This window comes from Hemiscyllium ocellatum, chromosome 26 (genome assembly GCF_020745735.1).
Source record: "Hemiscyllium ocellatum isolate sHemOce1 chromosome 26, sHemOce1.pat.X.cur, whole genome shotgun sequence".
Taxonomy (NCBI): domain Eukaryota; kingdom Metazoa; phylum Chordata; class Chondrichthyes; order Orectolobiformes; family Hemiscylliidae; genus Hemiscyllium; species Hemiscyllium ocellatum.
In genome coordinates this window covers 43,951,361-43,966,324 of record NC_083426.1, presented here as the reverse complement: position 1 = coordinate 43,966,324, position 14,964 = coordinate 43,951,361, and the positions used below count along the sequence as shown (strand labels likewise).

Here is a 14,964-nt window from a genome sequence, read left to right as displayed (position 1 = left end):
TCACAGTAACAGGTCACAAACCCCTGCTGGGGGCCACCCATAGTATCCAGCAGAATTCAGCGCTCGGCCCTTATTCTCAGCATGTACAAGTACAAGCCAGAACACCACCCAGGAACCAAGTGACTAATATGAATGCCTTAAGCCACCACCCACTAACAGATACTCCATCGGTGGTGCTTCCTTTGGAAGAGTCCATTTTGGTGACCCTTCCTGTCACCACAGACAATATCTGACTATGGACGCATAAAGGCCCTGTCCTTGCAAAACTAAAACAGCTGATGGTAATCGGGGAAACAGAAATGGCCATTCCAACCAGGATTGAAACCTTTTGGTCCCAGTGAGACCAGATCCCGTCAAGGGAAGCATATTACTCTGGGAAGCAAGGGTGAATTGTCCTGAGTAATTGCCAGATACTAACCAAACTCCAGCAGGGTTGTCCAGGGGTTTCCAAGATGAAGATGTCAGCAAGAAGTTATGTCTGATGGCCATGGTTGGTGAGGCAGTGGTCATAGTGCCACCAGCAACACCTCCATATTCATGGGAATGGCCAGGTAAACCACAAACTCAGTTACATGTTGACTATGCTTGTCCTTTCATTGGCTCAAGTTCCTGATAATTGTGGACACCCATTCAAAGTGATTGGACATGTATAAGATTTGTTCAGCAAACTCAGGCATGATGATTGAGAAGCCGTGAGCACTATTCATAATACACGGACTCCTGGAAGTATTGGTCACGGACAGTGGGATGTAACTTACCAGTAGGGTATTTGAATACTTCCTAAAGTCAAGTGTCATTCAGCACATAAGGACAGCTCCATACCATCTGTCATCCAATGGTCTAGTGGAAAGTGAGGTCCAAAAGTTGAAGGCAGGCTTAACGAAGCAGCCTACAGCTGATTGATACCAAACTGTCCCGGTTCCTGTTCGATTATAGGACCACCCCACAAGCAACAATAGGGATAGCTCCAGCGGAGTTACTGATGGGGAGAAGACTCCACAACAGGTTAAACCTGATATTTCCATATCTGGGGTGGGGGGGGGGGAACTGAAATGGCAACAGGGCCGCCAATGCCAGCCACATGCCCACTTTAAAGGAGAGAGATCATTCAATTCAGGGATGAAGTTTGCTGCTGGAATTATGGAAATGGTGCTGTATGGTAAGGTGAGATTGATGTGAGTTCAGGCCCTGTGACATACAACATTTGGGAGGTGACAGTCCGGAATTAACATGTGGATCTTGTGAAAGCTGTTACTTCCCAACTGGGGCAGGAGCAAAACATACCTGGCCCCTCAGAACAGTCAGAAGGCCTGTCAGAAACTACAGCTGCTGTCCCCTCCATCCCACATTGAGGAATGTTCAGAGTGCGAAATGGATGCCATTGTTTTCCGTCTGCCCTGAAGTCATTTGCCTGGAAAATAATTATCGCATCCTTTCCACATACAGGGCACAGTCTTCTACAGTGAAGTCAAATGAGTGAAACTTCCCAAATAAAGGTATGATGCAGAAATGCTTGCCCCAAAGCCAAGATATTTGTTGTAAGAGAACATTCTTACAACAGGTAGCCCTGCTTTCTCCCAGCTCAGAGTCAGTCCTCAACTGAGGAGATCCTAATCTTCTGATACATTTATTTTCTTTTTTTTTGAAGCAGTAGTGATTATTTTTCCCCACAGTACCCGTGTTGTGTGTGTGTAAGTGCAGGAGTCAATAAAAGCACCATGCACAAAATAACTTTATTCAATATTTTCCAACAGCAGGAAAAGCCTCCATGTGACCATGGAACCACTGTCAGGCTTGGTCCAAGTGGGGCAATGCCTATATAAAAGGAAAAGGGAAGGGGAGTGGAAATGTCTCCTGACTATACCTAAAGTCCTTCATCACGTTAAGTTCCTCCTGCGCATTCCAAATTCTGGAGTTAATTTCCTCCAGTTGATGAAGTAACTCTCTAGATTTTTGTCCCACTATTTCTTCAGTTTCTTTGAGTTTATTTTTTTGCTGCTTCATTATCTCCTGGTTATATTGGTCAGCCATTCTTGATTGGCCTAGATTAACAACCCCAATCAAGAACCCCGTTTGTCAGTGAGGTCCACTTGGTCCCAAACTCTACAAATTCTGAGCACTACACAAGAACTTTTCTGTTCTGAACATTTCCAAGTGCTCTGTTTTGACTTCTTTGTTTCTGCATTTGAAATATGTATTGCAGACTTTTCTTTCGTAGTTGCTCTAAGTTGCTGCTATTTCATTCTAAAAAGGATCGGAAATAGTGATTGTATTCTCAAAACCAGCTCTAAGGAAGCTTGTTTTTGTACAATGCAAATTCAGTATGCAATCACAAAATTAGCATTTATGTCAGAAATGGGTCAAATCTGAGTGCAGGTCAGAGCTCCACATTCACACAGACAGAAAGCGCAGAAGCCTTTGAAAGAAAAAAAATCAAAAATCTTCTGCAATTTCATGTGCACTGACAAGTTTAGCTGGTGTAATTCCAATCATTGTTACAAACCATTAAATTATGTTTCAGTTTTGACTGGGGAAATTAACCTGATCGAATAAAAAGGGCACACTTGAATAATGACTATTCAGTGGGTGGGTTGGAGCTAATGAACTGCAAATTATTTGCACTGTCATTAAACAGTGTTTGTTAAAAGAGTTATTAACCTCAAATATGTAGCTGCATGATAAAACTCAGAATTATCCTTCCTCTCTCCAGAAAGGTTTTTTTCAAAAAAGTACACATGCTTCCCACAGCACAAGCTCCATGGAGATAATATCTGCAAACTCTAACCCGGGCAAATGATGTTCTCACTCTAACTGGAAGAGCAAGACTGAATAATTTTCCAGATGAATCCCTTTAAATTAATAAATTAATTCATTAATAAGTTATTCAAAAATTGCAGTTGGGGTTTTATAATGTAACACAGCTCTGATTTGAAGCCACCATCCTTCCAAATTAAATGTTTGCACATTTTCAGAGTTGACTGTACATTGTATAGGGTAGGACTCAAGCCTCCATGATTTCCAACTTCTAGGCAGTCGGTTTCGCTAGGCAACACTCAAAGCAAAAGGACCAAGATCCAGCTTACTCGCTCCATCTGGTATTTGCATGGTGCAACATTCATTTTTGTTTAGCAATCATTTTATTAATCAGTCTTCAACAGTAACAGACGTGTTGAGGATAGGGCAGGTGATGGTTGGAACTTTCCCAATCAAATATAACATTGCCTGTTAGCTTGAAAATTAATGATTTCATAGAGTCAGTTGTACAAAGACTGAATTTGTTTCATTAGTTAAACACCAGATGCCACAGCCCAGAAATACCAAGAGGTTATTTTCTTTTTGAAAGAAAAACTCTTGCTCAGTTTGCTGAACATGAGCAATCCAAATAATCCTGATTTATTGGACCCATTTCAGCTGATCAGTTAGCTTGTTACATGGGTAGGGATTAATCCACGACCACTATCTTCAGACAGCACAGCATCAGAGATACAAGGTTGAATTCTTGACTGCTGGCTTTAAGTAAAGTTTTCCAATGGGGCCACAAATATGGTGGCATGGTGCCTCAGTGGTCAGCACTGCTGCCTCACAGCGTCAGGGACCTGGAGTTGGATTCCACCCTTTGTGTGGAGTTTGTGCATTCTCCTTCTGTCTGCCTGGGTTTCTCCCACAGTCTGAAAATGTGCAGTTTAGGTGGATTGGCTAAGGGAAATGCAGGTTATAGAGATAGGTTGTGGAGGTGGCTCTGTGTGTGATGCACTTTGGAGGGTTGGTGTGGACTTGATGGGTCAAATGGCCTGCTTCCACATTGTAGGGATTCGGTGATGAAATATCAGCATAAATTTTCTAAATAGCTTTTCATAATTAAGAACAAACATGGGTTTGCTGATGTGACATTTGCTCTCACTCCAACTCATGATTTATGGAAGTCTTTACTCAGAAAACCACTGCTACTGCTTGCATTAAGCAGCTCAAACCTAGAATCCCTAGAAAGTATGTTACCATGAATATTCCATGATGTCATTCTGAAACTCATTATCCATCGCAGGGAAAACAAAATAAGCAGCAGTGACTGAGAAGCTGTGCAGTGGGATCTTATTTCTTGTGTAAGAGAATGACACACAAATTGATAAAACAGTGAAAGAAGGAATTTTCATTCATACAATACCTTTGATGTCCTGCTAGTGAAGCACTTTAGTCGTGTAGTCACTGTTGTAATGTACACAAACACAGCAGCCACTGTATACACAGCAAACGGTAGCTCAACAGTTAGCCCCGCTGCCTCACAATGCCAGGGATCTGGTTTCGGTTCCCACCTCAGGCTGTGTGGAGTTTGCACATTCTCCCCATGTCTGCGTGGGTTTCCTTCAGGTGCTTTGGCTTCCTCCCACAATCCAAAGTTGTGCAGGTCAGGTGAATTGGCCGTGCTAAATTGCCTTTAGTATTAATTGCATTAGTCAGAGGCAAATATGGGGAATGGGTCAGGGTGGGTTACTCTGAGGAGGGTCGGTGTAGACTTGTTGGCCCAAAGGGCCTGGTTCCATATTGCAGGCAATATAATCTCATCAAACTCCTGACAAATGGTAATGGAAAATATGACCAGATAATCAGCTTTCTTGTGGTATGATAATAAAAATCTGGAAATGCTCTAATGTTTCAGTTGAGAGATCATTTGAAGATGCCGATGTTGGACAGGGGTGGACAAAGTTAAAAATCATACAACACCAGGTTATAGTCCAATTGCTTCCAAATAAACCTGTTGGACTACAACCTGATGTTGTATAATTTTTAACTCAGTCGAGAGAGAAAGAAATAATTGTGCAATCACAATTATAATTGAAGCATCATGGTGATTTCAAGGTGGCATGGTGGCTCAGTGGTTAGCAGTGCTGTCTCACAGCACCAGGGACCTGGGTTTGATTCCAGCCTTGCGCGACTGTCTATGTGGAGACAACCACCTGATGAAGGAGCAGCGCTCCGAGAGCTAGTGCTTCAATTAAACCTGTTGGACTATAACCTGGTGTTGTGTGATTTTTAACTTTGTACACCCCAATCCAACACCGGCATCTCCAAATCATGTCTGTGCGGAGTTTGCACATTCTCCCTGCGCCTATGTGCATTTCCTTTGGGTGCTCCTGTTTCCTCCCACAATCCAAAGATGTGTGGGTTAAGTGAGTTGGCAATGCTAAATTGCCAATAGTGTTCAGGGATGTGTCAGTTAGGCGCATTATTCAGGGGAAATATAGGGTAGGGGAATGGGTCTGTGTGGAATACTCTTGTGGAATACTGTGTGGAATGGGTCAGGGTAGGCATATTGGGCCAAATGGCCTGATTGCACACTGTAGGGATTCTATGGGAACTATCAAGGCCCTATACTCTGGAAATTCCTTCCTACATCTGTTTCCTCCTTTCAGGAGCTTCTTAAAACCTATGCCTTATTGATCAATCTACCATTATCACCTTATGTGTCACAGTCATGTCTTGTTTTATAATGTTTTTGTAAAGTATCTTGGGATGTTTCATTATAGAAAAGGTGCTATGTAAGTTTAAATTAAAGTTGTTCTATTCATGGATGGCGAAGTAAGGGTCATTGGAGTGAGTGAAGAAATCAGAGATGCTGGGACTCATGAAGGTTTAAGTTGCTTTAGACAACATCCAAACAGCAGCCAGCTGGATTGACTGCCTGACTGGTTGGTAGGAGCATGATGTAGCCTGAGGAGATGAACACTGGTTAGGGGGCCCATGTGCAGAGGCTGGCATTCCAAGCACCATTTGAGGTCACTTGAAGACTGAAGGCTTACTTGTGGGCACTGGGAGATGAACAGCCCTGTTCCACCATGACCCACAGGGAGTGCTAAAAGGAACAGATCTTTAGACCTTGATCTGAGAGGATCACTGCTTTCTGCCTTGGATCTGACACAAGAATCCAGCGGGATATTCAACTGACAGATAGTTTTTTAGATTTTTTTAGATTAGACTTACAGTGTGGAAACAGGCCCTTCGGCCCAACAAGTCCACACCGACCCGCCGAAGCGAAACCCACCCATACCCCTACATTTACCCCTTACCTAACACTACGGGCAATTTAGCATGGCCAATTCACCTGACCCGCACATCTTTGGACTGTGGGAGGAAACCGGAGCACCCGGAGGAAACCCACGCAGACACGGGGAGAACGTGCAAACTCCACACAGTCAGTCGCCTGAGTTGGGAATTGAACCCGGGTCTCTGGCGCTGTGAGGCAGCAGTGCTAACCACTGTGCCACCGTGCCACCGTTCTGTTTAAATCACACCAATGCTGATGTTAACAGGATGCAGCTCTTATGCGTTAATGATGTTTGTTGCAGGAGTCATCAATATACTGATTTGGACTTCAGGATTTAATCTGTCTTTTCAGAAACAAAACTATTGATGATTCATTCCTGCAGCCACACAGAGCTCTGGAAACCACTCCCTTCAGTAATGTTGCTGTGTCTGCTCCAGTTCTTGTTTGAGGCTCATTGTGGTCAGGTTGCTCTCTCTCTGGCCCTTCTCCTGCTTCCCCTACACCTCCATCCTTCCTGCTGACAAAATCGAGACTGATACTTCAGGTCAATGATCTGTGCTGTGTAGTACCAAGACTTCTAAAAAGGTCTCAATAAAGCTCTTCTTGCAGAAAGCAAATTGAACAGAGAGAGTAAGAGATTTCCTGAGTTGAAGTGATGAGAATTATTCAGGAAATCTCTCAGAAGTTAGTGAAAGAGTAACAATTCTATGTATCACGGATTCTGCCTGGCTTCAGAAATGCAATGGAACTTGAACAGATTCACTGGTGATATCCACATGGAGGGTGGAAGACAGATTGAGCCAAATGAAACAGCCAACAAGGCAGAATAACTGGGAAGGCATTTACAAATAGACAAAACATTGGAGATTAAAATCAACTGAGACAAATGTACGTTTTACAAATGACAAGCAAAGCTGTGGGGAAAATTAATGATGAGATTAAACTCTTCTGAGGAGATCTGGAGACTGAAGAGTAATAAAACCAGCTGGGATCTATTGTAAAGCAGCAATTAAAGATAAAGAAACATGAGACTGAAGGAATGACATCTGTAAAATGATCACTAGAGATACCAAAAGTAGGGAAGTTATTTATACTTTGAAGATCTCTCACCCAAGAGAACTGTCTGCCAAAGATGAACAGGCCAACAACAAGAAAGGAAACTCCAGGTAGAAGTATAAAACTAATGACAAATACTGAGACAGGCAAATGGCCTATTGTGCATTGGCTTTGATCAGAGTAAGTCTTCCTTTCATTTTCTTGTCTTTCTGGAAGAAATCTTCCACACGGGGTTCCAGCAGAGGTCTGGGGAAGCAGGGGTTGGGATTCAGTCCTGTGCCTGCCTTTTCAATCAAAAGCATAAAGAGCCTTTAAAAAAGGAAAGTGGAGCAGAATTTACACCTCTTGATCCATTCTTCTGTACAATCCATCACATTGGTCAATTTGTCTCTTTAATATGGCATGACATAGGTTAATTAAGGAATAATCTTACGTTTTTTTTCCCCAAGTCCAAGTTGTGTGGATGTCCAAGTTTGATGGGATTGTCGCTGATGAGCCTCGCCAGTTTTGTTGCCATGTTTTACCACACTCACCTCACTGATTACTCACCATGCCTCGGTGGCACCTTGCATGTCCCTTCTTCACCCCATCTTACCATGCGCCACTCTCAGAACAATTCACCGCTCGACAAATACTCCAGAATTCACCAGCATCCCTTGCATTCACACCATCTATAAAATCTGTTGTGTACCAGGACAAAACATTATCATTGTAGAACCACATTCTGGGGAGCTATGGTTCCTAACATTTGCCCCAAATGTGGTAGACACGGGGCAAACAGAGACCCACTTTGCAGGCATGACATGGGGCTCCTGCTGGATGGGATGGCACAGAGATGGTACTTCTCTTTCTCCAGGACGAACAACAGAGGCTAAAACACCAGGCCATGCTTGCTTGGGTCCTATGTTGCCACCTGGATTAAAGCAGTTTCAATCATCTGAACCAATGTCCAGGGCTGTAGGAAGAAGGTCAATGCCCTTCACCACTTGGCCAGCGTAAGTGCCAACATCTTCTCTCCAATACCTCCCACTCACTCTATCCCCACATCCCACCAAGGCTCGTGCTTTATCACTCTCACTTCTGCCTGCAATATCTTGCCCACTCACTTTCACCAGTTCCCCCAAACCCCTGATATCATTCACCCTGCATGCCCCCTGCATTGCATGCTCACTCACTCGGGACACTTTTGCACCTGCATCAACAGTAATAGATGTGCCATTCACTCTCATCTCCCGTAATACCTGAGCTCTCTCCTTCGAGGAGAAAGCATCTCCGCAGTATGGCAGAAAGGGTCAGGCCAGGTGATACTCTATTTCTCATTTGGTCATTGTCCCCTGGGATGAGAGGATCCTGACTCTGACCACCTCAAGCAGGGCTAGGACTGGTATCGCAGGCTGCTCTTCACTCACCATCCTGCTATTCATGAGTGAAGGCCGAAACCCAGTGGATTTGCCTGAAGCCTGTTGACAAATAGAACAAGCCTCCTGACTTTGTGTCTGCACTAAACAGCACGGCAAGGTTGCAGCACTGTAAACCTGACATCTCTGACTGAGAGAGCAAAAGGCAAGGCAATGCAATGCAAGACATGTGAGCATCCAGGCAGGCTCAGAGTGAGAGCAAGTGAAGGTCCCATGAATGCTGGAACTACGTCCCTGAGCACACAATGTCCTTGCTGCAGTACTGCAATGATGGTCACCAGTGCAGCTTGTACTATGCGGCAATGTGGAGCAGAAGTAACTGGAAGCACACCAAAGAGTGGTCATTGAAGCTGACACATATCAAATGCCAGTGCTGTGGATGTGGGTTAATGTGGCCAGTGCCAATGGAGCAGACCTCATGATCTTAGTGCCCACTTTCCAACAGAGAGGTTGTTCAGACCAAGCGGTGAGTTAAATCTGGCTGGTACCTCGCATTAGTCTCCTTGTTGCTCAGCCTATTTGAACCCATCATGAATGCGTCTTTCCTAGATATCAAATCCAGGAGAGTGGCTTGAACCTGGTTTTCTAACTCAGAAACAATGAATGTTACCCAGATTCTGTTGCTGTAGTAGTAAACCATAAATCCAAATGAACTGTGAAAATCAAGAGTCCCAAAATCTAGTGGAAAAAAGGGCAGATAGAATCAACAAATTTGGAGTCTTCTGAAAAATGATCGACAGGGTCTTTATGAAAATATATATGATAGCAATGTTGCCTCCTCTAGCCCAGAGGGCAGTGGCAGTTCAGTCATTGAGCAGAATCAAGGCAGAAATTAATAAGTTCTTGGAGATTACTGACATTAAAGGATGTGCAGATACTGCTGGACATTGATATTGAGGAGATAATCAGCCATGGTTTAGAACAACGGGCCAGTCTTGATGGGCTAAATGGCCTACCCAACTCCTATATTCCTATGTTTCTGTGTTCCTACATTCCCATGTTTCCATGTCCCTATATTCCTATGTTTCTGTGTTCCTACATTCCCATGTTTCTGTGTCCCTATATTCCTGTGTTTCTGTGTTCCTATACCTTTAATCCTACCCTGAGCTCCTCCACCATTGAAACTCCTTGTAATCACACTTTATTAGTCTGACTAAACTAAATCTGATGCTTTCCTCTGTGGTCCATTTGTTACAATTCATGTAGCGAGGGAGAACATCTATAAAGAGATGAATTTCCCAGTGGCTGACAGAAAGGACAAAAAAACAATACATTTAAGACTCTTATTGTAACAGACAAACTAAAATGAATATAGATAAAACATGAATTAATAGGCAACTAATTCACCAATGAGAATTTGCATTCACTAAGACAATCAAGTCATATCTTACAGAACACTTTTACTCGACACCCTATTTCTGCAGAAAATAGATACATATTTGCTCCCAGCATGCCAACACACGCTGCATTAGTTTAAAACTTTCAGTGTCTTACATCAGTGTTCCACAAAGCCCAAGATTTCCCCAAATGTTGCTGATAACACTTACTTTATTGCTAATGCTTTGAGTTAAATACAATGTCTCTGATCTTCATTGTCCTTCCTTTCCCATCACAGAATAAAGACACAACGCTTAGCGGTTGCTTTGGCAGCAGAGCCCTTAGAATTGATTCTATTTTATGAAAGTACGTTTCACAAAGAGGTTAACAGATTTAACTTTGAGGTTTGTGCTGCTAAAGAGTAGCAACTTGCTCTAAAATTCACCCTTTTTTTCCCATTTTGGCATATTCAGGCTAAAGCAAACTTTGCAACCTTTGGGTCATTTTTGATTTCTTCACAATAGTCAAATGAAGATGAGTGAATCAGTAATCTGTGCATTTCACCAAGATGTGAGATGGAATAATAATTTGACTGCCACTGATCTGGCATTTTTCAGGAGGTCAGCCTACCTAATACATGTGTATGATAGAAAGCCTTCCTTTTCTAGATCCATATGTCAAGGTGTCTTTGCTGTGCGAAGGACGAAGGTTAAAAAAGAAGAAAACAACAATAAAGAAAAACACATTAAATCCTACTTACAATGAAGCGATTATCTTTGACATTCCTCCAGAGAACATGGACCAGGTCAGCCTGCTGATCTCAGTTATGGACTATGACCGGTGAGTAAAGGAACCCTTATAACACTGACTGACTAGTTAGACTGAAGATTTCACTGCAATCCAGCATACTCTCATGAGAAATACCACTGAGTGAAAACTTCCCAGTTTAAGCTTTGATTTTATAATATGTGGCATGAGTAGAGAGCAGATGATGAATAGTGTAAGCTATAATTTTAGCAATTCATTGCACTCAAAGTAAGAGCCACCATGAGCATTGTTTACCTTTCTTTAGCTGCCAGTATCAGGTATTGTGTGTCCCTTCAGCCCCAGTATACTTGAAGCAGACACCCATTGTAAGCCTCTCTCCACTACAATGTCAATGACTGCTGCTATCCTCCATTGGGCCCCTCCCCATTATTTTTCATACGCAAACTCTTTTGGTCACACCTACTTCCTCTTTTAATTTCCCCCGTCCCCTTCCAAATTTCCTCTCACACGCATGGTGTCATAGACTCATACAGCAAGGAAATAGACCCTCCGGCCCAACCAGTCCATGCAGAATGTAACCCCAAAATAAACAAGTGCACTTCCTTGCTTGTGGTAGCATCTCCACCAGTTGCTTCTGATCACCCAACTCTTTGCTCACTTTCTATCTTTCTCTGCATTATCCCAATATCCCCCAGATCACACCCTGTCTCCTGGTCACATTCAAGCTCTCAGTTGCACCCATCCCCAGCATATCACATTGCTGACCTCCACCCTGCCAGTAGTCTGCTTTCCCCAATCACCTCACTCTCCCTATCGCCTAACAACTCTGCCAGTTCTCATACGTTCTCCTTTAATTAAACATAAATTAATAATATTTATGAAATATGGCAACGCAGTCCATTCTCCCAAAATCAGTCACACTTTCCCACTGATGCCTTATAACCTTCTAATCTGTTTCCTTCCCCTTTTCAAGTCAATATAAAATTCCTTTTTGAAAGTGTACTGAATGACAAACTCGTGATACACCAAATCAATGTTACAGAGTATTGAAGATGCAATATTAGCTCCCAGAAGACGTTGTCTCCTTCTGAAAACTGTTAACATGCAATTACAGAAGGAAAAAGTTATTAGATAAACGTTGCAGCTTCATAAGATCAGCTGTAAAAATGAGTTCTTCCCTTATTCATAGCCAGAAGGTAATAATGCAAAATGTATACAGATTGTCTCCAACTTGCAGAGTGCCATGGAGATCAGTTCAGTTGGTTTTCTTTTCCCCTTCAAATTTCCCACTTCCACTCTTATAGGAATTAAGTCATGTTGTGTGCAACCATCCAGGCAAATTCTGTAAAGCCAGATTGTGTGTGCAAGCATAGTCATAGACTCATACAGCATGGATATAGACCCTTCAGTCCAACCAGTCTGTGCAAAACATAACCCTAAATTAAACAAGTCCCACCTGCCTGCTCCTGGCCCATATCCCTCCAAACCTTCCCCATTCATGTAATTTACCTCAATGTGTTTTAAACATTATAATTGTACCCATATCCATCACTTCCTCAGAAAGTTACTTCCATATGCGAACCTACCCTCTGTGTTAAAAAAAATGACTCTCATGTCTTTTTTAAGTCTTTATCCCTTAGTCTTGAAACCCCCGTCTAAGGGAAAAAAGAACTGACATTAACCCTATCTGTACTCCTCATTATTTTATTAACTTAACTTCTCTAAGGTCAACTCTCCACCTCTTATGTTCCAGTGAAAAAACAGTTCAATTCTATCCAGCCTTTCTTTATAACTCAAACCTTCCTACCAGCAACATCCTGGTAAATCTCTTCTGAACCCTCTCCAGCTTGATAATATCCTTCCTATAGTTGGGTGAACAGAACTGGACACAATATGCCAGAAGAGGCCTCACCAATGTCTGGTACAACCTCAACATGACCCTCCCTGACACATATACCTTCCAGCTTAATCAACTGAGAGGTGACCAAAAATAGGACCCCTGGCTGGTTTTACACTTTCCTAACCCATAGGCTCTGAGGCCAATTGGAAGACCCCTACCGTTAATTTGTGTGAAATCAATAAACTCAGCACAGACTGGGGCTCTGTCCATGATCTTACAGTGCAAGTTCACTTTGGACAGTCAATAACATACAGGAGATTAGCTGATTCCTTCTCGATATACCTTAGCTTCAGTCCATTTCTGCTACTTTGTATAGTGGAAGTCACACAAATGAATATGTATTAATGAGCATTTCCTTCCCTTCATGATGACTAGTGTTGGCCATAATGAGATCATTGGAGTGTGTCGTGTGGGGGTCAATGCTGAAGGCCTAGGGAGGGACCACTGGAATGAAATGCTGGCATATCCACGTAAGCCAATAGCACATTGGCACCCCTTGGTAGAGGTAAGAGAGCTTCATATTCCATTATAATTAATGTACAAAAGATGTATGCTTCTGATATATTAAAATATTTTCCTTTGTTCATAATCTTACAGCTGAATGCAAACAAGTTGTAAATAAAATACAGCAATAGAAATTTAAAATCTAGATGTGTTGTACAATTATATGCTTAAACCAAATTATTCAATGAGTATTGCGTCCAAAGGGGCTGATTTTGTGAATTCATTGTAGTTGTTAACATTCGGAACAGGAGTCTGCCATTTCCAAAAGGCAGTAGGTAATATAATGAGCAACATCTTTGCTCTGTTTGGTTGTTACTCAGCTGTTGAAGGTGAAAATTACCCCTGCTGATTTCCCCAGCAACTCAATCCCTCCATAAAGTCTGAATCCTTTCTAAGCTCCCATTTATGGGAGTCTCTTGGAACACATTTTCTTCACCTCCTGACAGAGTACAACAGAAATCCAATGGTCTAGAGGCTTTTCTTTTCTCATTTACCATCCAAATTTTCATTCCATCAACATTTGTCTTCATCTCCTGATTTTAATCATATTACTGTTGACAGTGAGCACAATACTTTCCTCTTCTTTGTACTTCCTGGGCACCCATCCTTCTCCCTATTCCACATAATGTTAAAATTCTGCCAGTTCATCATTTTTGATTTCCATCCCTGAATTCTTGAGATTTCAAAGCTGTGGAACCTATATTCAACTCTCATCCTTTCAGCGCGGCATCATCCAATCTCATTCTCTCTTTCTTTAATTTCCAACTTTGTTTGTTTTTTACTTTCTAAATCTGGATTCTTTGTCAAAACTTCTCAGTAACCATAATTTCTAAAGCAAACTGCAAAAGTTTGAACAATTTGTTCTGCTCTGAAGCATGAGCTAACTTGTAAAGAGAGGTATGCAATACAAAAGCCAGAGGTTAAAGTAAATCTGTATAAGGCACTACTCTGGCCTCAACTGAACAACTGCTCAAATCTGGAGACTGCATTGCACAGAATCACAGAATGATTACAGTATAGAAGAAGTCTATTGGCCCATTGTGCTTCCACTGGCTCTATCATCTCGCACCAATCTCCTGCCTTTTCCCCATATTCCTGCATAAGATTTTGAACCAAATCATCGTCCAATTACCCCCTTGAATGGTTCCATTGAACTTACCTCCACCATACTTCCAGGCAGAACATCCGATGCCCCAACCACCCATTGTGTTAAAACATTTTTTTGCACATTACCCTTGCTTCGCTTTCACCTCATCTTAAATATATTCCCTCTCCTCGTCTCTTTCACAAGTTGGAACAGGTTCTCCCTATCTACTCTATACAGCTTAGTCATGGTTTCGAAAACTTCAATCAGGTCACCTTTTCCAGGGACAGCACTCCTAGCTTTTTTTTAATATACTTTGATGCAAATGCTTTAGAGAGAGTGCAGAAAAGATTTAATTATTAAGCATTGTTCGAAGGATGGGAGATTTGAGTTATGGCGATCAATTGGAAAGGCTGGGTTTCTTCTCCTTGGAGAAGCGAAGGTTGAGAGGAGGTTTGATGGAGTTGATCAAAATCATTTTGTGGCAAGACAGACTGGGGAGGGAAAAGCTGCTCTCATTGATGTAACAGTCAATGGTCAGAGAGGCAATGACCTCGTAATATTATCACCAGAACCTTCACCCAGAATAGTCAGCTAATGGCCTGGGGACCTGGGTTCAAATCCTGCCATGGCAAATGGTAGAACTCGAACTCAAAAAAGAATTGGGAATTATGGGTCTAATGACAATCAAGAAATCATTACTGATTAGAGCTTAAAAATGTGTTGCTGGAAAAGTGCAGCAGGTCAGGCAGCATCAAAGGAGCAGGAGAATCGACGTTTCAGGCATAAGCCCTTCTTCAGGAATGACCTGCTGCGCTTTTCCAGCAATACATTTTTAAACTCTGATCTCCAGCACCTGCAGTCCACACTTTCTCCT

The 14,964-nt window shown here is 42.4% G+C and overlaps 1 protein-coding gene across 1 annotated transcript in view; it reads left to right on the top strand.

The window, feature by feature from the left end:
• The window catches only part of LOC132828229 (synaptotagmin-6-like), a 300,199-nt gene that overhangs the window by 274,212 nt on the left and 11,023 nt on the right, over positions 1-14,964 (top strand). Inside the window, exons 5-6 of the mRNA XM_060845187.1 lie at positions 10,500-10,671; positions 12,875-13,004. Of these exons, the coding sequence (XP_060701170.1) occupies positions 10,500-10,671; positions 12,875-13,004 (302 nt within the window). The remainder of the gene's footprint in view (positions 1-10,499; positions 10,672-12,874; positions 13,005-14,964) is intronic.